Raw genomic sequence first — 22,572 nt, forward strand, 5'->3', positions numbered from 1 at the left:
GCTCAGTGTGGGCCCAGCTCAGTGTGGGCCCAGCTCAGTGTGGGCCCAGCTCAGTGTGGGTCAGTGTGGGCCCAGCTCAGTGTGGGTCAGTGTGGGCCCAGCTCAGTGTGGGTCAGTGTGGGCCCAGCTCAGTGTGGGGCAGTGTGGGCCCAGCTCAGTGTGGGCCCAGCTCAGTGTGGGCCCAGCTCAGTGTGGGGCAGTGTGGGACAGTGTGGGCCCAGCTCAGCGTGGGCCAGTGTGGGGCAGTGTGAGCCCAGCTCAGTGTGGGGCAGTGTGGGACAGTGTGGGCCCAGCTCAGCGTGGGCCAGTGTGGGCCCAGCTCAGCGTGGGGTAGTGTGGGCCCAGCTCAGCGTGGGGCAGTGTGGGGCAGTGTGGAACCCTCCTACTTCTCTTCCTTTAAGGCTCGATGTCCCTCTGGCTTCTTCCTGCTTTGAGTGGCTCTTCTGTGCCTTTCGATGCTTTTTCCTGTGTTTTCTACCGCGTTTATAACTGTTATTGAGAGAAGGGTTAGCATGATTCACTACTCTGTCATTTCCAGCTTCAGAAACCCTCGAGAGTTTTTAAGAAATATTTTGAGATTTACAGCTGAGAAGTCTTGTATACTAGCATTTTACTGTTTTTTAGATTTTTATTTTCTTGGGGTTGGTGAGATCACTTTTGTTTCCTTTGGCTTCGTAGTAGAATTCCGTGCCTCTGCTGCTGCTTCTGCAGAGCTGGTAAAGCTTCCTGCTCCCTCCCTGTGGGCATCATGTTGGACTTTATTTAAGAGCTACGCTGTCAGGTACATAAAGCTTCATGATGCTTCTATTATCAAGGTCAAGTATCCTGGGTGGGGCGACCAGGCTGGCAGGAGGTTTAGTGAGGGACAGCCAAACAACTGAACAGCAGGCTGCGTGGGGCAACCAAGCCGGCGGGTGGGGGGGGTGACCAGGCCAGCAGGTGGGGGCAGTTAGAGGCGATCAGGCCAGCAGAGGGGGGCAATTGGGGGCGACCAGGCTGGCAGGGGAAGCAGTAAGGGGTGAACAGGCCAGTGTGGGGGGCAGTTAGGAGTGACCAGGCCAGCAGGGAGGGGGCAGTTGGGGGTGACCAAGTCTGCAGCAGGGGGCAGTTAGAGGCAATCAGGTTGCACGCAGAGGCAGTGAGGGGTGATCAGGCCAGCCGGGGGGGGTGGAGGGGGAGGAATTAGGGGCGACCAGGCAGACAGGTGAGCGATTAGGAGCCAACAGTCTAGGATTGTGAGAGGGATATCCCCGATTGGAGAGGGTGCAAGCTGGGCTGAGGGAACCCCCTTCCATGCACAAATTTTGTGCACTGGGCCACTAGTGTTTCTTATAAATACCAGGTGTCTGAAATTTTTAATCAAAATAAATATTTGTTTTTAAATAGATGAATTTAACTAATTCACATTTATTTTTATATGTTTATACCAGTACATATCTCTGCCACCCTGATTTATTATCTGTTTATGATGTTTTCTTGTTTGTTCTTTCTCCTCCCCCTTCTCCTCCCCTTTCTCCTCCTCCTCCTTGTACTCCTCCTTCTCTTCCTCCTCCTTCTTCCTCTTCTTCTATTATTTCTCTTAGCCCTGTAATTGCTTTGAAGCTTTCCAACCTCACCACCTGTTAATTCTAGGAGCTTCACTCAAATTTATATCATACAAATTTAATACTATATGTTCCTATCAATCTTAAGAATTAATCAACATTCTATATTATGGCCCTAACAATATAATGCTTTTACTTCTCTCCCTCATTTTTCTCTCATATAACTTCCCATGCTGATAGCATGTAAATTTAATGTATTTAATAGTGCTGTAATTTTGAAAATAATCATTACCTATTTAAATTTAAACATAAATGTTAGAGTTTCTTGACTCCCTGCCACTTCTTTTATTCCACATACTCCTTTAAATTTTGTTTTAATTTTGCTGAAGTTAATCTTCTAGCTATGTTTTTCAGAAATAATTTCTGGATAGTAGATTTATTGAGGTTTTGAATTTCTGGCATCTTTTTCTCCTCTTCTCACTTGAATGATCGTTTGGGTATAGAATACTATGGGGCATACTTTCCCCTGAGAATTTTAAAATGCTCCTTTGTCCTTTCATTCAGTCCTGCCAATAGAAGTCTACTTTTGGTCACATCCTATATAATAAAAGCCTAATATGCTAAGTGTCTGGTTGTCTGGTCAGCTGTTCAACCAATGAAAGCATAATATGCTAATGATATGCTAAGGCTGCTCAACTGCTCGCTATGATGTGCACTGACTACCAGGGGTAGATACTTCAACCACTAGGTTAGCTTGCTGCTGGGATCTGGCTGATTGGGACTGAGTGAGAGGGGCCAGACACGCCCTGGAGCCCTCCTGCAGTCCCTCCCCAGCTGGCCAACCTCCCACATCCCTCCCTGGCCCCGATCGTGCACTGGTGAGGTCCCTCGGCCTGGCCTGCATCCTCTTGTAATCCAGGACCCCTCAGGGGATGTCGGAGAGCCAGTTTTGGCCCCACGTGGAACGACAGGTCACTATAATGTGCACTGACCACCAGGGGTCAAATGCTCAATGCAGGAGCTGCCCCCTAGTGGTCAGTGCACTCCCACAGGGGGAGTGCTGCTCAGCCAAAAGCCAAGCTCACGGCTGGCGAGCGCAGCAGCAGTGGTGGGAGCCTCTCCCGCCTCCGCAGCAGAGCTAAGGATGTCCAACTAAGGTCCATTTCCCATGGGAAGCGGGCCTAAGCCTGCAGTCAGACATTCTCCCAGAGCTCCTGGACTGCAAGAGGGCGCAGGCTAGGATAAAAGCCCCCTCCCCCCCCCCCCCCCCGCTTCCCGTGCATGAATTCCGTGCACCAAGCCTTTAGTTCTCATATATTTATAGGTCATTTGCTTTTCTTTGTAATTGGTAGCTTCAAATTTTACTTTCATTTTTCTGGGTATAGCTGGCTTTGGATTTATCTCACTAGATCCTTCTTTAAACTGGGTTTTGGCAGCTTTCTGCAGCGTGGTAGTTTATTCTCTCTCTTGATATGTCTCTTTGTTCTGCTTCTCACTTCTCCTAGCACACCTGCTACATGAGCATCAGCGGTTCGGAATCCTTCCCCTTGTCTTTGACCTTCTGTCGTACATCCACTCACTGTCTTCATGCAACTCACTTTGTAAATGAGAAAACAGAGCTCACAACATCCAGACAAACAGGGCACTGAACATCTTGGCACCATGCCTGCATCACAGGCTTCCTGCCCCTCCTCCCCAGCAGCCCCACCCTGGCACAGAGGCTTCCTGGCCCTCCTTAGCATCACCATGGTCTTCCACAGCCCTGGGCATTGCCACGTCAGGTCCCAGGACGCTCTGCCCTCTTCCCTGGCACAGAGCTCCTTGCACCCGGGCACCACTCTGCCGTGGCCATGAGTCTTCCTTCTTTCCTGGGCCCTGCAGTGCCCTGTGCCTGCCTCTGGAGTGCCCGTGCTTGCCCTGCTTGCCTGCAGCTTCCTCCACGTAAGCACCACACCTCGTTCTGCTCCCACGACGGCGGGTACTCAGCTTGTAGCGGGTAGCATTGTAGAGCATTTACAAGTTCTGGACCCTGTTCTGAGTGTTTCGCATGGATAACCATTGGAAACTCATAGCGCCCCACTGTGGCCATTCTCCCCAGGTGACAGAAAAGGACATTGAGGTCAAGCCGAGGGTTTTGGCAGAGTCATGCACAGAGGAGGTGGCAGACAGACGAATTAGAGTTTGGCCATCTGGGTTAGAGCCCATACTCTTAGCCACGCCCAGATAACGGTCCCACCATGAAGGAGCACGTGGGTTGCTATGGTGAGTGCAACTATGTCTAAAAAGCTTGGCTTGGAGGTGCAGACAACTTAACTGAGTGAAGTATCCATACGGTCCAGGTGACGGTGGCAAGTGCCTGAGCAAGTTTTCTCTTGTTCTGTCACCTACCTTCCTTCTGAGACCAGCCATTTCTTGCGGACGTCGGCCCCAACCCGAATGCATGTGAATCAAGGCCTTAAGGGGCATCGAGTGGTTCCTGTGACCTGACCTCTAAAGCTGGTGGAGCTGCGCTGAGAGGCACCTGCATCTGTGAAGGCGGGCCCTGGGAGATGGGGCCCTGGAGGATGGGCCTTGGGAGATGGGTCCTGGAGGGTGGGGCCCTGGAGGGTGGGCCTTGGGAGATGGGTCCTGGAGGGTGGGCCCTGGAGGGTGGGCCCTGGAGGGTGGGCCTTGGGAGATGGGTCCTGGAGGGTGGGCCCTGGAGGGTGGGTCCTGGAGGGTGGGGCCTGGAGGATTGGCCTTGGGGGATGGGCCCTGAAGGGTGGGGCCCTGGGGGATGGGGCCCTGGAGGGTGGGCCTTGGGAGATGGGTCCTGGAGGGTGGGCCCTGGAGGGTGGGCCCTGGAGGGTGGGCCTTGGGAGATGGGTCCTGGAGGGTGGGGCCCTGGAGGGTGGGCCCTGGAGGATGGGCCTTGGGGGATGGGTCCTTGAGGGTGGGGCCCTGGGGGATGGGTAAGAATCCACTCAAACTCGCCTTGGAGGACGTCCGCTGGTGGCAGGGGCACAGCCTTCCTGCTGCTGCAAACGCCCCACCCCAGCGCAGGGGTGATCCTCCGATAGGGTCTAAAGTCCTTTCTGGTCCGTTAGTGGGCTGGATTCAGAATGTTGTCAGTACATAAGAGCCAACTCCTGATTTAAACTCGGGAAAGGACAAAAAAAAAAATCCAACCCACATTGTAAGGCTTCCTTGTGGGTCATTTTTTGTGAAGAACGATAATGGGCAGCTCTGAGCCACTTGCCTCACCGGCTCGGCGCTTGCCGGGCCTGCTGCTGACCTGAGCACAGGGGCGGCGGATGCTAGCTGAGCAGCCCTCACTAACCAGGACGCCTGCCTTGCTTCATTAAAAAAATCAACGTTTTCCTTTCTACTGAGCCTACCCAGTTCGAACTTAGGGGACATTTGTCAGCTATCTGGCTAATTTTATTTATATGAGTAAAGATTAGATTTTATTATAAAGATTTACTTATAATAGAAAAGATTAGTGAAGACTTGGGTTTTTGTTTGATTATAATCAATTTTATGTTACATTTAAGAGAAATCTATCATCATGAGAAAATCATGAGACAAATCCTAGGTTGAGGGACAGTCTACAGCAAACATGTCAAACTCAAGGCTAACACGGGCCAAATAAACAAGGTTTAAGTTTATGGGATCGCAAAAAAACAAAAGCTTCAATTTTCATAGAAAAGTAGGTTTATTTCGATAGAGACATGCTGAATACAAAGGGCTGAAATAAGTGAGTAATCATTAACATAAAATAATAGAACATTTTAATAAAAATTAATATTTTTTTCTTGAACATTAATTTACCAGACACTGAATAACTGCACAAACTAATAAGCGTAACAGAGATAAACCTATTTTTCTTGTTCTCCGAAAGCGAAATATTTCCTGTTGCACACACCAAACAAGTCAGCACAAGACTAATGACTGGGCCATGGGCTGCTAAAATATTCGCTGCTAGTATTAGTGGAGAGAAATGGTGCGCCTGCGCGTAAGGCACGTAAGGGAAACGAATGCAACACGATTATAATAATCAGTCATTAGTGAACGCTGTAGTGATTTTTATTAAAACGTTATATTGGCTGGGCCGCAAAAATATCCGTTGTGGGCCCCATGCGGCCTGCGGGCCGTGAGTTTGAGATGCTTGTTGTACAGAATGCCCGCTCAGCGTGTCTTCAAAAGGGCAAAGTCATCAAAAGCAAGGACAGTCGGAGCAACCATCACAACCAGGAGCCTCGAGCACACAATGCACTCGGTGTCATGGGCGGGTCCTAGTGCAGAGAAGGGTACGAGGGGGAAACTAAGGAATCCAATGAGGTCTGGGCTTTAATGGATACCAATGTAATCGTGCTGGTTCATTAATTGCGACATGTAAACCAGAACCGTGTAAGATGTTACTTTAGTGTGGGGCTTGTGGGAACTCTTCGAACTACACTCACAACTTTTAGGAAATCTAAAACGATTCTAAAATTAATTTTTATTATAAAAATATACTTTAAAATTATATATTTCACCTGAAATTTCACCGACAATGAAAACTTTCTTAATCTCAGTGCCTGGATTTTGGGATGGGATCAAAGTGGACCCAGACACGTTGTAAGTAATGGGTCACATTTGCTGAGTGCCCATGACATGCCAGTATTGTAAGAGGTTTATGTGAGTTACCTCATTGAATGCCGACAAAGACCCTATAGGGCAGGGTCAACTATTAGCCCATTTCACAAATGGGGAAACTGAGGCCCAGCAAGGTTACATGGTTTGTCCTGCTCACAAAGAAGCGTGTGGCAGGAGAGCCTACATGCTCGACCACCGTCCCGTACTGCTCAGAGGGACCACACCTGAGGAGAGAACCTGTCCGTTGAAATTCCAGGACCATGAACAGTCAGACCCAAATGCACCGAGTGAAGCTGAAAGTTGGTGGCCCGAGTGACTGCCCTGCGCCCTGCACACAGCCTGGGAGAGGGCTGTCACCCAGCGAAAACGCACATGGGCAAAATCCTATTCTCTGAAGGATGATTACCTTACTGACACGTCTGGGATGATGACAAACGACGCAGAAGGGAGAGCAGCAGCCAGCAGGATGGACCCAGGGCACAGCTGGCCTGGCCCTTTCGGCTTCATGTCCAGGCATCAGCCCTCGGCTCCACCCCCCCGCGCCCTCCGTCTGCACACTCCATCTCCGCCGCTGATTCGCCCCTGCGCTCTCTCATGGGAGCCGGAGCACATTTTGGAGCGACCTCCAACATGTGTGTCTGTAACCCCAGTTCACATGCTTGAACAGCTGCAGGACGTGGGCTCGCGCTCCCTCCAAATGCCGCCCGTGCTTTGGCTCCCTAGTAGTTGCAGACGGGCTGTAGGCCTTTCCAAGTCAGGGCGCCTGGGTCCTCCACACCCGGCAGGGACACCAGACCTAGGAGTGGTGGTGCTGAGTTGGCCTTTCCTTTACCCCCAAGTCTATCTGTCCACAAGTCTTGCCTCTTCACCTCCAAACAGCACCCAAACCCATCCTCCCTCTGCACCTTTGCTGCCAGCATCCAGCCCCAGCCACTCTCGCCTCTTGCTTGAATTGGGCCAGGACTCTGGGGCTGAAGAGTGAGGTTGACATATCATGATTCACTTGAAAATCACAACTCTGATATTCTCACCTCCATCTGCTTGTTTGTCTACCTCTCAACTATTTTTAAACTTGGATGATGTAAAAGGACGTCATTTATTTACTTATGCAAGCCCCATATACTCTAGAATAGAATATACCATAGGATATATTAGAATTCTAGGATATGTATACTTTTAACACACATAGAAGAGCACACACACATATTGATTTAATTGTATGTATGGATTTAGGGTATGTATTAACACTAAGTTTGTAGATATAGAGATTAATACAGACTTAATCTGTTGATCTTGCCAGATAACCTTCCCCAGCTCACCTTCTTCCCGCCCAGGTACTAGGTTCTGGCATCAGCAAAGCCATCTACAGCCGCCTCCCCTGTGCAGGGTGGCTCTTCCTCTGGTGCTCCCGTGTCATCTGCCCCTTCTGCTTTGGGCAGGGGCCCTGCCCACCGAGATAAACTGCCTGGGACCCGCATGTGTTCTGGGGGCCCAGGGCCTCCTGGCTTATTCCAGCCCCTGGCCTCTGCTAGCATGCTCCCCAAGCACAGCCCGAGGCCATCGAAATGGCCTCACTGAAGACATTGCACCCACAGACACAATCACTTCCGAGGCTGCGCCCAAGCAGGCCCAGAAGGTCTGCCCACCAGCACCTCCATCCCCAGGAGCTGGTCCCAGGGCTGTGGGACGGGAGCAGACCCCACAGTTCTGTCAAGTCCCCAGAAAATGAAAGGGTTACTGGACATTCAGAGGCATCCCCTTCAGTTCACAGGTGTCTCTGCCTTTCACAGCAGATATCTTCATTAAAATGCTGCCAAAGAAACAAGTCAATGAGCAGAGGGCTTGCACGATGGTTTATTCTCTTACACACAGAAAATTGCATATGATTATCGCATTACTGCTCTAGGTTATCAGGTAACAAAGGCTGCTAATGAGCTACATTGTTATCAAGTCAGATGCCCTGGGAATGCAGGCAAATTGTCATAACACAGCACTTCGCTGTGATGTAGCTCATCTGTCATCACACATGAGCAGAGTGACCCAATCCGAGGAGCGCCAGTCCACAGAACCACCCGGTCTCTGCTGAGTGCAAGGCACAGAGGGCTCCCGCTGCAGCCCCACCAACACAGGTCAACATCACAGGCAGAGCCCCGTGGACAGGGCAGAGCCATGTGGCCAGGGCTGGGCCCCAGCCTTCCGTTGATGGGAACAGAAGAGAAGATGTTTCCCGAGCCTCTCCATGACAAGGTATGCACACGGTGACGATAACCAGGCAGTAATCCTGTGAGTGTAACAGTAATCGCGTACACTGGAATAGCTTTCTCCCAGGCACAGCGTCAGCTTTCCCACGCAATCCTTTGCTGGCCCACCAGGAGGCTGCAGGGCGCCCGGTCAGCCCGGGGCCAGCGACCTGTCCTCCCACTCCAGCCCAGCCTGCTATCTCTCCTTTGGAAGATCAGTGTTTCGCCTGTAGGAAGAGAGACTGCCCCACGGTCTCCCTGCATCAGGGCGCCTGGATGTTCCTGGGGGCGTCTTCTGGCAGCTGCGAAGGTGAGGCCAACAGTTCTGGGAAAAGCTGCTTTCCTGTGGCCAAGGTGCTGGTGCTTAAGAGGCTGTGTCTTGAGTTTGGTTCTTATTCCCTGAGCACGTTCTGTGGGGAGGTCCCATCGACGTGGAGTCACCGCCACCATGGAAGCATGAGCAGCTCAGCGCGGGCACCACGGCAGGCAGAGAGGGCTGACCGGCTCCCATCCTTCCTCACTCCTGGACGCAAGTGCTCATGCCTCCCTCTATGGCTTCTTGCCGAAGAGAAGTGATGCTCTCCTCCAGGACGCAGGCGTGATGGACTCTGTTCGTGCTATTATTTGCCCGGATATTGAAGTCCATCACCAGCGTTGACATTCAAATTCAAGACATCCCCACGCTGCCCTGGGCGGCTGTCTAGACTGCCAAGCCCCGCCTGAAGTGGCTGCGCATTTAGAGTTCAATCACTTGTGCCTCTCTGGGAAGGGAGAGAACCATGGAAGACTTACTGACAGAGTGACTATGCTGCAACTAATGTGGCATATGCTTATGTGACACACAATTACACAGCGTGAAAGGGTCATCAGCAGATTCAGCAAGGGGCATTTCCTCTTGCAGCACGGTGAGGCGTGTTTTCGGTGGGGCTCCACCTGAGGCTGTTTCTGCCCACCAAACCAAGACCACACACCCCACCCACCCTGATGACAAAAAGGGAAGAAGCCATTCCCCAAGGGTGATAGGCACATCAAAGGGAAAGAGCCACTTTGTGAACTTGAAGAGTTGGCAAGATCTGGGCAGATACCAAGAGGAGCAGGAGGACAGACCTGCGGGAATGTAATGGAAAGCAATACCTTCAAGTCTGAACCACACGCTGTAACAGAGGGTGAGGCTATGCTGTACTTAGTGCATCGGCTTTGACAGGAGGGAACAGCAGCATAGATATACACTGAGTGGCCAGATTATTATGATCTCTGAATCCATAATAATCTGGCCACTCAGTGTATATCCTATATAATAAAAGGCTAATATGCAAATTGTCCCCTTGACCAGGAGTTCGACCAGCAGGCAGGCCGGCTAACCGCCCATGTCCCCTCCCCCTGGCCAGGCTGGCCAGACCCCACCCATGCACGAATTCATGCACCGGGCCTCATATATATATATATATATATATATATATATATATATACACACACACATACACAGAGTGGCCAGATTATTATGTGTTCAGAGATCATAATAATCTGTCCACTCAGTGTATATTAAACACCAGGAACAGGGAAGAAAAGATGAGCTCACCAGACCAGATCGCAGTACAGTAGAAAGTAGGGCCGAGATCCTGCGGTGGCTCCTCCCAGCTCAGAGCCTCCCCAACACCTCCATTTTGTGACTGAACTCACCTCAACACTTAGTTTCACAAAAATATTACCTATAGCTGTAAGAAAAACGTATTTATGCCTACATTTCATACTTGTTTATGCCATTCCATGTGTGGGTTTAGTCTTAATATCTTGATGTTTAATTAATATCTCCCCTTGGGGCAAGAAGCAACAATGGCAGAAGGATGGGGCAGAGTAACACACCAAAGGACAAGCCAAGTCCACGGCCACAAGAGGGGCGGCAGGTACTTACCTGCCCAGGTGTGGGATAGCAAGGGAGAGGTTGGGGTTACGAGCTGGATGGCAGCAGAGCCGATGGAAAACAAGCAGTTGGAAATGAGCAAGGATCGTAAGGAGACAAGGGGAGAAAGGGGTTCTAAGAGTGGGCCTCACTGCAGTCAGGTGAAGTGCTTCTTCTGGACAGTACTGGTATGATGGGCCAGAAGGACATAGAGTTTAAGTTGGTCTAGAGGCCCAGGCTCAGCAGAAAGCTCATTCTTCCTTTTGTCTTTAAGGAGTCCTGAGTTGAAAGGGCCCTTTAGGGGTTATAAAGAGGAAGATCTACGTGGCTGTCCCTAGCCAGCACTTGCGCTTGAATTCCTGATGCCAAAGAAGATGGGCAGGCCACGAGACCATCTCCTCCCACCCTGATGGCCCAGGGCTGGGGACAGGCACCTGCGAGCACCTCCCGGAGGAGGCTGTTCTCCGACAGGTGGCTATGTTCCTCTTCAGGTGGCTCTGTCAGCCCTGGAGAGCCAGCCACCGCCCGCAGGAAAGGAAAAGCTGGGCAGGACCTGGGAGAGCATCACTGGCTGGATTAGCAGGTAAATTAGGCTGCAGACCTAGCCTGGGTATGAAGAGAAGGAGAAAGTCTTTTGGAGACTGTAGGATTATAGTGGCGGCATAAACCCGAGTCTTCTGCCACATCCTGCAACAAGTATGCAGATCAACAAGGCGAGGAGGGAAAGAAACAAAAACACTAACAACAAAGGGGTCTATCTCTACATCCTGGTTTGCTCAGGAGAGTCCCCGGGTAAGCTAATGCCTGCTCATGCTGAAAGGACTCTTGACCAAATCCAACACACATTTCTGATTTAAAAAACTCAATAAGATAAGAATGGATGGGTACTTCCTTAATGTGATCAAATGCGCATACTTCAGCCCTCAGGCCAGCTCTTACTTCATGGAAAGCACTAGTGTGTTTCCCACCAAGATCAGGCACAAAATAAGTCTGCTCACTGTTTCCACTGTTATTTAGCATTGACGGTCGTAGCAGATACAATCAGAGAGGAAAAAGCAATTACAGGCATAAGAATTGGAAAGATCTACAGTTTGACATGCCATCATAAAATTTAGAACATGATAAAGGTGACAAATAAAATATCAAGAAGGAAACTAATGCCAACAATAACAGTATCCAATAAGACAACTGCTACAATATTAACCTGCAAAACCCATCCAAAGCAATCAATCACCAAGGAGGAGAGAACTAGGAAACTCCATTTACAAAAGCAACAAAAAATCAAATATTTAGGAATAAACAGAAACGGAAATGTGAAAAACCCATGAGAGTAAAATCTGAAAATTCTTCTGGGACACACAAAAACAGACTTGTAATTACACACCAATATCCCTGATGAACATAGATGCTTAAATCCTCAGCAAAATATAGGCAAATTGGATCCAGCAACATATTAAAAAGATCATACACCATGACCAAGTAGGATTTATTCCAGAGATGCAAGAATGATACAATATTCTCAAATCAATAAATGTGATACATCACATAAACAAATTGAAAGACAAAATCACATGATCATATCAACAGATGCAGAAAAAACATTCAACAAAATCCAACACCTATTTTTATAAAAACTCTCAGCAAAGTGGGAATAGAAGGATCATATCTCAACATAATAAAGGCCGTATATCAAAAACCTACAGCCAACATCATCCTCAATGTGCAAAAAGTAAAACCATTTTCCCTAAGAACAGGAGCAAGATAAGGATGTCCACTTTCACCACTCTTATTCAACATAGTATTGGATGTCCTAGCCATAGCGATCAGACAAAAAGAAAACATAAAAGGCATCTAAATTAGAAAGAAGGAAGTAAAACTGTCATTATTCACAGATGACATGATATTGTACATAGAAAACCCTAAAGACTTCACCTAAAAACTACTAGATTTAAAAAATGAATTCGACAATGTAGCAGGATACAAAGTTAACACCCAGAAATCTGTGGCTTTTTTAATACACCAATAATGACCTCTCAGAAAGAAAAACTAAAAAAAAAGTCCCATTTACCATTGCAACAAAAAAATAAGATACTTAGGAATAAACTTAATCAAGGAGGTAAAAGACCTGTACTCAGAAAACTACAGGACATTGAAAAAAGTGACAGGAAGATATAAAAAAGTGGAAGAATATACCATGTTTATGGACTGGTAGAATTAACATCATTAAATTGTCCATGTTACCCAAATCAATCTACAGATTCAATGCAATCCCTATTAAAATACCAATAGCGTATTTTATAGATCTAGAACAAATACTCCAAACATTTATATAGAACCCAAAAAGATTCCAAATATCTGTAGCATTCTTAAGAAAAAAGAACAAAGTTGGAGGGAATTTCAATACCAGATATCAAGTTATACTACAAAGCCACTGTAATCAAAACAGCCTGGTACTGGCACAAGAACAGACATACAGACCAATGGAACAGAACTGAGAAGCCAGACCCATGCCATTATGCTCAATTAATATTTGACAAAGGAGGCAAGAGCATACCATGGAGTCAAGACAGTCTATTCAATAAGTGGTGTTGGGGAAATTGGACAGATACATGGGAAAAAAAAAAACAAAGAAACTAGACCACAAACTTACCCTATACATAAGAAAAATTCAAAATGAATAAAAGACTTAAATGTAAGTCGTGAAACCACAAAAATCCTAGAAGAAACCTAGGCAGCAAAATCTCAGACATCTCATGGAGCAGAATTTTCACCGATACATCATCAAGGGCAAGAGAAACAAAGGAAAATATAAATAAAAGGGACTACATCAAACTAAAAATCTTCTGCACAGCAAAGCAAACCAGCATCAAAATGAAAAAGAAACCCACTGTATGGGAGAACATATTTGCCAATGATACATCTGATAAGGAGTTAATTTCCAAAATAAATAAAGTACTCATACAGCTCATACAACAAAAGGAAGACAAACAATCCAATTAAAAATGGGCAGAGGACCTGAATAGACATTTCTCCAAAGTGGACATCAAATGGCCAAGAGACATATGAAGAAAATGCTAAATGTCACTAATCATCAGAGAAATGCAAATTAAAACCACAATGAGGTACCACCTCACAACTGCCAGAATGGCTACCATCAACAAATCAACAAACAAGTGCTGGTGAGGATGTGGAGAAAAGGGAACCCTCATGCATTGATGGTAGAAATGCAGACTGGTGCAACCACTATAGAATACAGTGTGGAATTTTCTCAAAAATTAAATATGGAACTTCCATTTGACTCAGTGATCCCACTTCTAGGAATATATCCTAAAAGACCTGAAACACCAATCAGAAAGAATGTATGCACCCTATCTTCATAGCAGCATTATCTATATATATAAAAGCCCAATATGCAAGTTGTCTCCTCGGGAGTTCGACTGGGAGACCAGGAGTTCAATCGCTCACTATGATGTGCGCTGACCACCAGGGGGCGACACAGAACAAAGGAAGGCCCAGGCCAGCAGGCAGATGGCAGCCTGCAGCCAAGGAATGAAGGCCCCGGCCAGCAGCCAGCAATCGGCAGCCAGGGAAGGAAGGCCCCAGCCGGCAACCGGAAGGCTCTGATCGGCCCTGATCGCCGGCCAGGCCTAGGGACCCTACCCATGCATGAATTTCGTGCACCAGGCCTCTAGTCTATATATATAAAAGGCTAATATGCAAAGTGTCCCTTCAGAAGTTCGACCATGTGACTGGGAGTTCAATTGCTTGCTATGATGTGCACTGGCCACCAGGGGGCAGCAAAGAACATGGTGGGTGACCAGTGGCGATGGCAGGGTGCTGAGGGAGTGAGGGAAGGAGGAGGCGGAGAAGCAGGGAATCTGATCGGCCCTGATCACTGGCCAGGCCTAGGGACTCTACCAGTGCATGGATTTTGTGCACTGGGCCTCTAGTTTATAACTAAGATCTGGAAACAGCCCAAGGGCCCATCAGCAGATGAGTGGATAAAAAGCTATGGTACATTTACACCATGGAATACTAAGCAGCTGTAAAAAAGAAGGATCGTTTAACATTTGGAACCACATGGAGGGACCTGGAGAGTATTATGCTGAGTGAAATAAGCCAGTCAGAGAAAGACAGATATCACATTATCTCCCTTATTTGTGCAATCTAATGAACAAAATAAACTGGCGAACAAAATAGATGCAGAGACATGGAAACATGCAGCAGACTGATGAATCTCAGAGGGAAGGCGGGGGAAGAGATTAACCAAAGAACCTATATGCATAGACCATGGACAGACAGTGGTGTGGTGAAGGCCTGGAGAGGGCTTGGGAGTGGGGAGGAGGGTCAATAGGGGAAAAATAGGGGACATCTGTAATACCTTTAACAATAAAGATTAATAAAAAAACACTGGGGAAAATAGGGTGGTTTAAAAAATGATATTGAAATAACTGGGTTGCCATATGGGAAAAAGAGGAAATGAAATGTCTATCTCATACGACACACCACAACAAATGCCAAGGGGACAAATAAAAACATAAATTCACTCAAGGACTGGAAAAATTCATATTTATGTATATATGAAACATTTCTTTAATTTTATAAAATATGGCATGGATGTAAAATTTTAATTAAATGTAATTTGTGAAATGAGCACAGAAAGGATGAGGTAGAAACTGTTGGCACCAGTTGCCCGAGGTTGGCAGAGTGGACAGGGGTGGGAGCAAGACCTCGGGGTGTGCGTGCACCTCATACTCAAAAACACATTTAAACCGAAGGATTAAGAAAGAAAACATGAACACGGCAGACAGTCTCAATCAAATGTCTCTCACTGTGTCAAATTGGTAATGCGGCCACAAAGAGGAATAAACTCAATTTGGACACAATACTCTGTACACACAGAGGCTGAATTCTAAACAATAAAGAGGAGCTGTAAAGGAATGTTCACGTTACTAAGCAAGTGTGTAGCTGTGCACTGTTGTAACTCTGGCAGTGGGAGTATTATATGATACAGCAAACGAGTAAAAGCCTTCATATGGTTGAGAAGCAGGGTTCTCACTTTGGAGGAGGCCAGGGAAAAATATAAAATAAGAATAGCTTAGGAAGAACCTTAAAGTATTGAGTTTGTGATTTTAATAAACATTTCCTGCCTGTCCATTGAGAGGGTGTAGAAGCAATAATGCCTCAGTAGCTATGAGCACACATTGTGCCCAGACCTTGGTTTCTGAAAAACTATTCCACATCAAGAAAAGGAAGGGCAGAGAGGGGGAGAGAGAAAGGGAGGGAGGAAGGGAGGGAGGAAGGGAGGGAGGGAGGGAGGGAGGGAAGCAGGGACCCGGGGGGAAATGGGATTCCAGTCTGAGCAGGGACAGTACAAGGTGAACTGGGGATACTGTGTTGTGTCCAAGTCTAGGAAATGCTCAGTGACTAATGGGGTCCTGTAAAAGCCACGAAGAAGTGACTTGTACTGGATAAATGTGGGATAATTAGAGCATAAAAAAGATTCATGATGGCAATGAATTAAAATGCATTAAAGTTCATAGGAATTAGGTTCAACAACTAAATGAAAGAAAATGGGTTGGGGGAGAAAAATTCCTTCTTTGTAGAATGCCAGCTACTAAGTGTGGAAGGAATGCTAGAATTAGAAACTCGGTATTTTGTAATTCCTATGCAATAATTGATTCAAACGTAAATCATGAAGATACATTAAATCACTGGGTGAAGAACTGTTGGGAGTCAGGACTCAAAGGACCACCCTTGGACTGTTTACTGGCTACCAGGGCAATCTGCCCTCCCCTCTGTGGAGTCCAGCAGGTGCTTCCTTGACCAGTGAGCAAACAGCCCCACCCACAGAGGGGCCTGGCGTGGGTGCCCCTGAGGCGGCACCACGGACGATACAAGTGTCACCTCTGCGGCAGTCGCGACAAAATTCTCAATCTGGATTTACTCAGGAGGACAGAACCTAAGAAACCAGAAAATGGGACATCAGACGGGGACAGTCGTGGGTACTTCCAAATGACAGCGCCTTCGGGCAGCGACTTTCGACTGGTTCTCCGCGAGAATGTTTAAAACATGGACTGCCCGACATTTACTCAGGGCGCCGCCCTCTTCCCTGCGACTGTCACATAAAGAATGACAGCAGCCAACACCACAACAGCTGTCTGGTGTGAATGAATTAAAATGACAGCTATTTTGTGTCAGATCTGCAAAAATATATTTTTTGGTGTGCCGCAGAATTTTAGTAATTATTTATGTGCCATGAGATGAAAAAGGCTGAAAATTGTTGGCATGGGGGGAAGCAGAGGGGTTGTCCAATAATGAGAGAAAATAAAAAGAGACAAAATAAAACACAATGACCCTGGCTTAGGAAAACAGAGCTATAAAAGATGCTTCTTAAACCATCAGAGAACTTCGCATATGGGCTAAGTAGTAGATGATACTGAATTCTCATTCATTTTTCCAAACACGGTCATTGTATGGTGATCATGTGGGAGGTGACATGATAGGGCATTTAGGAATGAAATACCCTGTGTCCGTACCAGCTGTCAAGTGGAGCAGAAGAAGCAGATGTATACAGAGAAAACACAAATGACAAATGCTAACTTTGCTATATGTTTACCATGTTTCCCAATGAAGGAGGGTGAGAGCATGTGGGCGGTGCATGAGGGCCGGCCACAGGCCCAGGGAGGGTGAGCCTGAACCAAGGGTTCGGATAAACCCAGAGGAGGCGCCTCCTTCCTGGGGAGCAGGTGCCCCCCTGCAGGCCCCGCCCTGCACGTGCAGGCCTTGTCCACTGAGACCCCAAAGCAGAGGTGAAAATCCGACGCCTAGCCAAACTGATAGCTGGATGACCCAGAGAAAAGTTTGGAATTTTTTTTCATCAAATGGAGTAAATTGGCTAACTGCTTGATAGGCTTCTGTCAAGAGGAGGTCTTGGTAAATAAAATTTAAAAATCAACAGCCTGAGCAGTGTGGCTCAGTGGTTGAATGTTGACCTATGAATCAGGAGGTCAAGGTTCAATTTCTGGTCAGGGCACATGCCTGGGGTTGCGGGCTCGATCCCCACTGGGGGGTGTGCAGGAGGCAGCCAATCAATGATTCTCTCTCACCATTGATGTTTCTATCTTTCTCTCCTTCTCCCTTCCTCTCTGAAATCAATAAAAATATATTTTAAAAAGTGAACTATATTGCTGTTAAAACCCAGTTTTCTCAGCTCTAATCAGGCAAATGCCCCACAGTTTCATTTTACATCTTGCCAAACTTCCACCTGCTGGGATTTTCTGAAAGTGTCCCTAAAAGATGCTGGTTCCTGGTCTCACAGCCTCCCTGGCCCAGGACGCGTGCCATTGGCCAGTGGCCGCTGCGCTCTCACGGCGTGAGGCGAGCCACCGAGGGCCGGGCCTGTCTGTCTCCTTCAGTCAGTGCTGACCTGCAACCAACTCACCTTTCGGAGAAGTTGAGGTTTGACCTGCAAAGCAGAAGAATAGGGTAGACATCACTTATTCTATTTGTGGTAAGTTCTGGTAAGTGATTTATTACATCGTCCTGGGTGACAGAAAGCACCTGCCGTTTTGCTTTAAGAGACTGACTTCTGTCCTTCGGTCTAACTTCTCCCGACTCAGCCTGACTCCATCTAGTGTCAGTTTCAGAAATCTGAGTTGTGCCTCCCTTCGCTCCCAAAATCCCTGCTCTGGCGGGGGGCTCCCATAGGACCCAGGCCAGGAGCAGTTCCCGCACACGGTGAGGCCTCTCCCGCGAAAGCTCGGCGCCCAGCGAGGCCCAGCCACCCACCTCTCCTCCTCGGTTCTTCCTTCCTCCCTCCACCACCGCTTCCTCCTGCTGCCCAGTCCCTTTCCCTGAACCGCAGTGACCATCAGCCACCTGGCCTGCATCGTGGAAGTCGCCTCCCCCGGCTCTGGCGTGTCAGAATGATCCAGAACTCACACACACGCAAGATGGAGCGTTCCCTCTGACAGGTCACACACAGCCACAGGAAACCATGACTATTGCTTGTGTTGCAGCGTCCACAGCAGATCTCCCCAAACTCAGACGTGTCCGTCATTCGTCACATCGTCACAGCCTCTGCCGCCCACCCGCTAGCGGCCCGGCCCGCGTGCAGACACACCACAGGGTAAGCAGCGGGCGTGGTGAAACCTGACATTTCTGTGATTCCAGTTCTAAGATGTCCCTGAAGCAGAGTCTGCGACAAGCTCTGGAGACTTCCAGGGCCTGGAGTTTCCAAAACTACGTTTCCTTAACTAGAGAGCCCCGCTCGGTGTGCGGGCGTCCGGCTGGCCAAGGGCGCCTGGCTCACCCACGGCGGCGGCGAGATCTCTGCCCGGCTCTCCATCTGAGCATTCGCTCTGTCGTCTGGACACAGGGCCGCGTGGCCCCTGGGCTGCAGCACGTGCCCAGTGCCCGGGGCGGGCGAGCCCATTGGGCTACTACACCCTCTCATGACACCTGCCCCCAGCCAGAGGAGCAGAGTGGGAGGGGGCCATGGGTGCGTCCTAGTCCCCAGGAAGCGTTCCAGAAAAGGGCTGGGCTGCCAGGCAGGGAGAGGACAGACAGCGAACAGACAGAGCAGGAGGGAAGCGGTCCCGCAGCGGTGACCTTACCTGGGGGCTCTCTTCCGTGGCGCGATGGTATCTAAACAGAGAGGGCAGGCATTAGGGAGGAGGCGCTGTGGTCCGCGTGCAGCTCGCTCAGTCCGGGCAACGCGGAGGGGCCAGAGCCAAGGGGACTCGGGCAGGGCTACTGGGGCAGTGGTTTTGGGCTGAGGGCTCTGTGCGCGCCCCCCCCCTTCCCTCTCCCCCCCACCCCCAGCACTGCCAGAGCCTCTCTGTCCAGCTCCTGCCCCTGAGAGCTCGTAGCTTAGCAGGCAGGTGAGGCGGCGCCTTCCCTAAGCATCCCGCCCTGGCCTCTTCTCCACCTGCGGCCCCTGGAGCGTTGGCCCTCAGGGGTCTGACATGCCCCTGCTCTGTGATGAAGAGGCTGTTCTGTTCGCGCTCCCTCCTTCCTTGTTTGCAGGGATACCAATTCAATGGTAAACAGACTCCTATGGCAAATTGAGCCCCTCGTGCAATTCGCCACGCTAGCACCTCAGGAAGGCCCCGAGAGCTGCTGCTCCCCCGCTTCCTGGCCCAGACACCCCGCTCCCCCATGCCTTCTGCACATCTTCACAGATGACCATCGGATTTTCTGGAGACAAGTTGAGGCATCTTCTTCCTCACCCTCAGGAAAGCCTCATGGAAAACTGCATCGTCATGCCATTATCCCTGACATGGGCGTGGCTTTTGCAGGCCCCGCCCTGAGAAAAAGGGTGTCAATCACTGCTGCATTTTGCCATCAAAAGTCACAAACTGCCCTGGCTGGTGTGGCTCGGTTGTGCCCCGTGCACCAAAAGTTTGCCGGTTGATTCCAGTCAGGGCGCATGCCCGGGTTTCGGACTCAATCCCTGGTAGGCTGAGTGCAGGAGGCAGGCGATCAATGTTCTCTCTCACAAGGACATTTCTCTCTCCCTCTCTCTAAAAAAATATTTTCAAAAAACCACACACCAACTGACGCCTGTGTGCTCTGTGCCCCGCAGGTGCCGCAGGACACAGAACCACGGGGCTCCTGGACCGAGGACTCCCCGTTTCTGAAAAAAATGCAACTGGCCACACAGTCCCCTTCCCGCCCGCCAGCCTCACTCCCCCCGGGATCAAGTTCATCTTTCCCGCCTTCCTCCAGGAAACCTGATTCTCAGGAACATCGGAAGCCACTAAGGAGAAAAGCCCGGAGACAGACGGAAAGGCAGACGGGGTGGGGTCACTATATTTCTCTGCAGCCCGTGGTCTTTAGTTTTTCTCTCCCAAGTGCTCTGCAGTGGCCCTGGGTGCCTGTGGGTGGCTGCCGGGAACACGTCCAGAGCCCGGGCTGAGCGCCCGTGTCCTTACCATCGACTCCCACGTTGGCGCTCCTCAGGTCTGCGGAGTCATAATCAAGCAAGTGCTTCCTGATCATGCAGATCTTCAGCGCCAGGAAGCCCGCCGAGATGGCCACCCCCAGCGCCGTCCCGATGAGGGCGTATTTGATGTCTGCAGGGCAAGGAGACATTGAGCGATGGCTCCGAGGGGTCACCACCTGCAAAGGCTTCCAGGCAACGTCACATTCTGGACGAAGCCCAAGGTCATGACCCACTGGGGCCGACCTGACGTCCACTCTCCGGAGGGCTCATCGGCTCTGGCTCCTCCACCCGGACCCTCCTCTCAGAACTCCTCCTGGGGCTCCTCTGCTGTGGAACCTCTTCCGGGGACAGCGGCTCATTTCCCCGGCCTCCTGCAGGCCTTCCTCGCTTACACGTCCACTAGGCCCTTTGCGAGCTGTGTTAATCGCCTGCTCTCTGATGAGCGCTGAAGGCAAAGGGATGAAGCCTGGCCCAGGAACCTGCTGGCCGCTGGGGAGCTCAGGGCTCCCTCTAGTGCCGGTGACGGGGCTGGGCTGACAGGAGGCCGCTCCCCCGCAGGTCACTGCCTGCCCAGTGAACTCCGAGTTGGAGCGGAGCTGATTGTGCGGGAGAGTGGGCCCTGGGCACAGAGCAGGGCCGAGCCTGCTGTGGGGACCCAGCTGCGGGCAGGGCGCTGGGTGCTGGCGCTGCACATCAGAGTGTGGACAAAGGTGGCCCGAGGACTCACGTTCCCTTTGAGGACAGGCCCTTGGGCAGGACAACGTCCGGGGAGAAAGCTGTACTAGCCACTCGGCAGGCCTGGCGGTGAGTGCCGCCCTTCCTGTGTGTGACAGCTGCTAAGAGGCCAACACGTAGCCCCACCCGCCTCGCCTCCCAGGCAGAATCCGCTGGGCAGGCACCTACCAGTTTCCGCCCCAGTGGACTTGCCCGTTGCCAACACCTGAGCTCCTCCAACATCTGCAAAGAAAGAAAACAAGAGTCTGTTAAAGCAGAACTGCTGGTGTGAGCAGGCCAGGACGGGCTGGGGGTCCAGAGCCTGTCCCCAGCACCCGCTCCCGCACACACGGCGGAAAGCCTGCTGCGGGGACCGCTCCTGCGTGGCCGCACCCTCTGGGGCAGAGGCGGCCCTGGTTGCCTCAGTGTCTTGGAGTCCTGCTGGAATGTCAGAGCCCCCCAGCACCCAGGCCCGGAGAGAGGGTCCGCTAGTGCAGTGCAGCCAGGCTGAAGCTGGGACAGAGAAAGAAGACAGGACACAGGTCAGAGCGAGGGAGGTGAAAAGAGCCGGAGAGCTAGGAACACAGAGAGACGCAAGGAAACGTGCGCACAGGACACGCGGAGGCTGCGCCCAGCTCGCTGCAGGCCGGAGCCAGGGAGGCAGAGGAGGGAGAACGTCTAGTGTCGAAAGGCCTGGCACCCAGCACCCTTCCTCAACCTCGCCCACCAGTGATCCTGAGCTCTCAGCTCCTGGCCCTCTCTAGCAGGGAGCCCATGGCTGGGGCTCAGTTCAACCCCTATTCCTCACCCCACCCCCATGCTCCACCCTGTGTCCACCCCGAGCCCCGAGGCCGCCCCTGCAGCCTGGGCCCAAACAGGCTCTCCAGGCTGTCCTGCCTCCGGCCCAGGGTCAGGGACTGAGTGAGCGCCCTCCCCGGCCACTGCCCTGACAGCTGCAGGCACTCAGGCAGGCCACATCCCTCCCCAGGAATCCTGCTGGCTGGCTGCTGGAGGCGCTTTGCCCTCCTGGGGGAGGAGATCCTGCAGGCAGCCCTCCCCCTGCACTCGGTCTCTGCCCTGAGCTCTAAGGAGCCCCTGTGTGAGGTCCATCCTGAGCTCACTAGCCTGCCGACCCCACGCTGCCTCCTGGGCCTTAGACCAAGCGCTGGTTCTCCCAGGCTCTGCAAGTGGACGGAGGATGGAGGGCCCTCGAGGGGCTGGCCCGCAAGCACAGCCAGGGCTCTCAGGGCTCCCACGGTCAGATCGGTGAGAGACACAGGAGGAAGCCAGAGCCACTGCCCTTGGGAGTCTCTGGGTTCTCTGCAAACAGGAAGAGGGAGCTCAGCATTCAGAGGACAGGCTCTCAAACCAGGGAGAGGCCCCGGGCTGAGCCGGAGCTGGCTGGCCCAAGGCTGGTCTCCCTGGGGGCAGGAGGAACGAGCCGGCGGCAGACGCACGGGGCCATGGTAGTAGGCACAGCGCTAGTGGGCACAGCGCTGACCAAGTCTGCCTTGGCTGCCGCGCTCGTGCACTGTCCGCACTGAGCCAGGAGCAGTGGGGAGCCGGGCGAGCACTGCCCCTGCTGCTGCCTGGAGCAGAGCGCAGGGG

The 22,572-nt window shown here is 50.8% G+C and overlaps 1 protein-coding gene across 2 annotated transcripts in view; it reads right to left on the bottom strand.

Moving 5' to 3' along the window:
• Positions 1-7,910: 7,910 nt before the first annotated feature.
• TMEM273 (transmembrane protein 273) overlaps positions 7,911-22,572 on the bottom strand; it is a 48,792-nt gene continuing 34,130 nt past the window's right edge. The window contains exons 2-6 of one of the 2 annotated variants that reach the window (XM_079793034.1): positions 21,154-21,207; positions 20,240-20,380; positions 18,920-18,950; positions 17,746-17,769; positions 7,911-9,162 (exon numbers count right to left, since the gene is read on the bottom strand). In XM_079793034.1, coding sequence (XP_079649160.1) covers positions 9,138-9,162; positions 17,746-17,769; positions 18,920-18,950; positions 20,240-20,380; positions 21,154-21,207 — 275 coding nt within the window. In that variant the 3' untranslated portion in view covers positions 7,911-9,137. Of the gene's footprint in view, positions 9,163-9,997; positions 10,908-17,745; positions 17,770-18,919; positions 18,951-20,239; positions 20,381-21,153; positions 21,208-22,572 lie in introns of those variants that run through there. The other variant, XM_079793033.1, reaches the window with a different exon arrangement.

This window comes from Cnephaeus nilssonii, assembly GCF_951640355.1.
Source record: "Cnephaeus nilssonii genome assembly, chromosome: 16".
Taxonomy (NCBI): Eukaryota; Metazoa; Chordata; class Mammalia; order Chiroptera; family Vespertilionidae; genus Cnephaeus; species Cnephaeus nilssonii.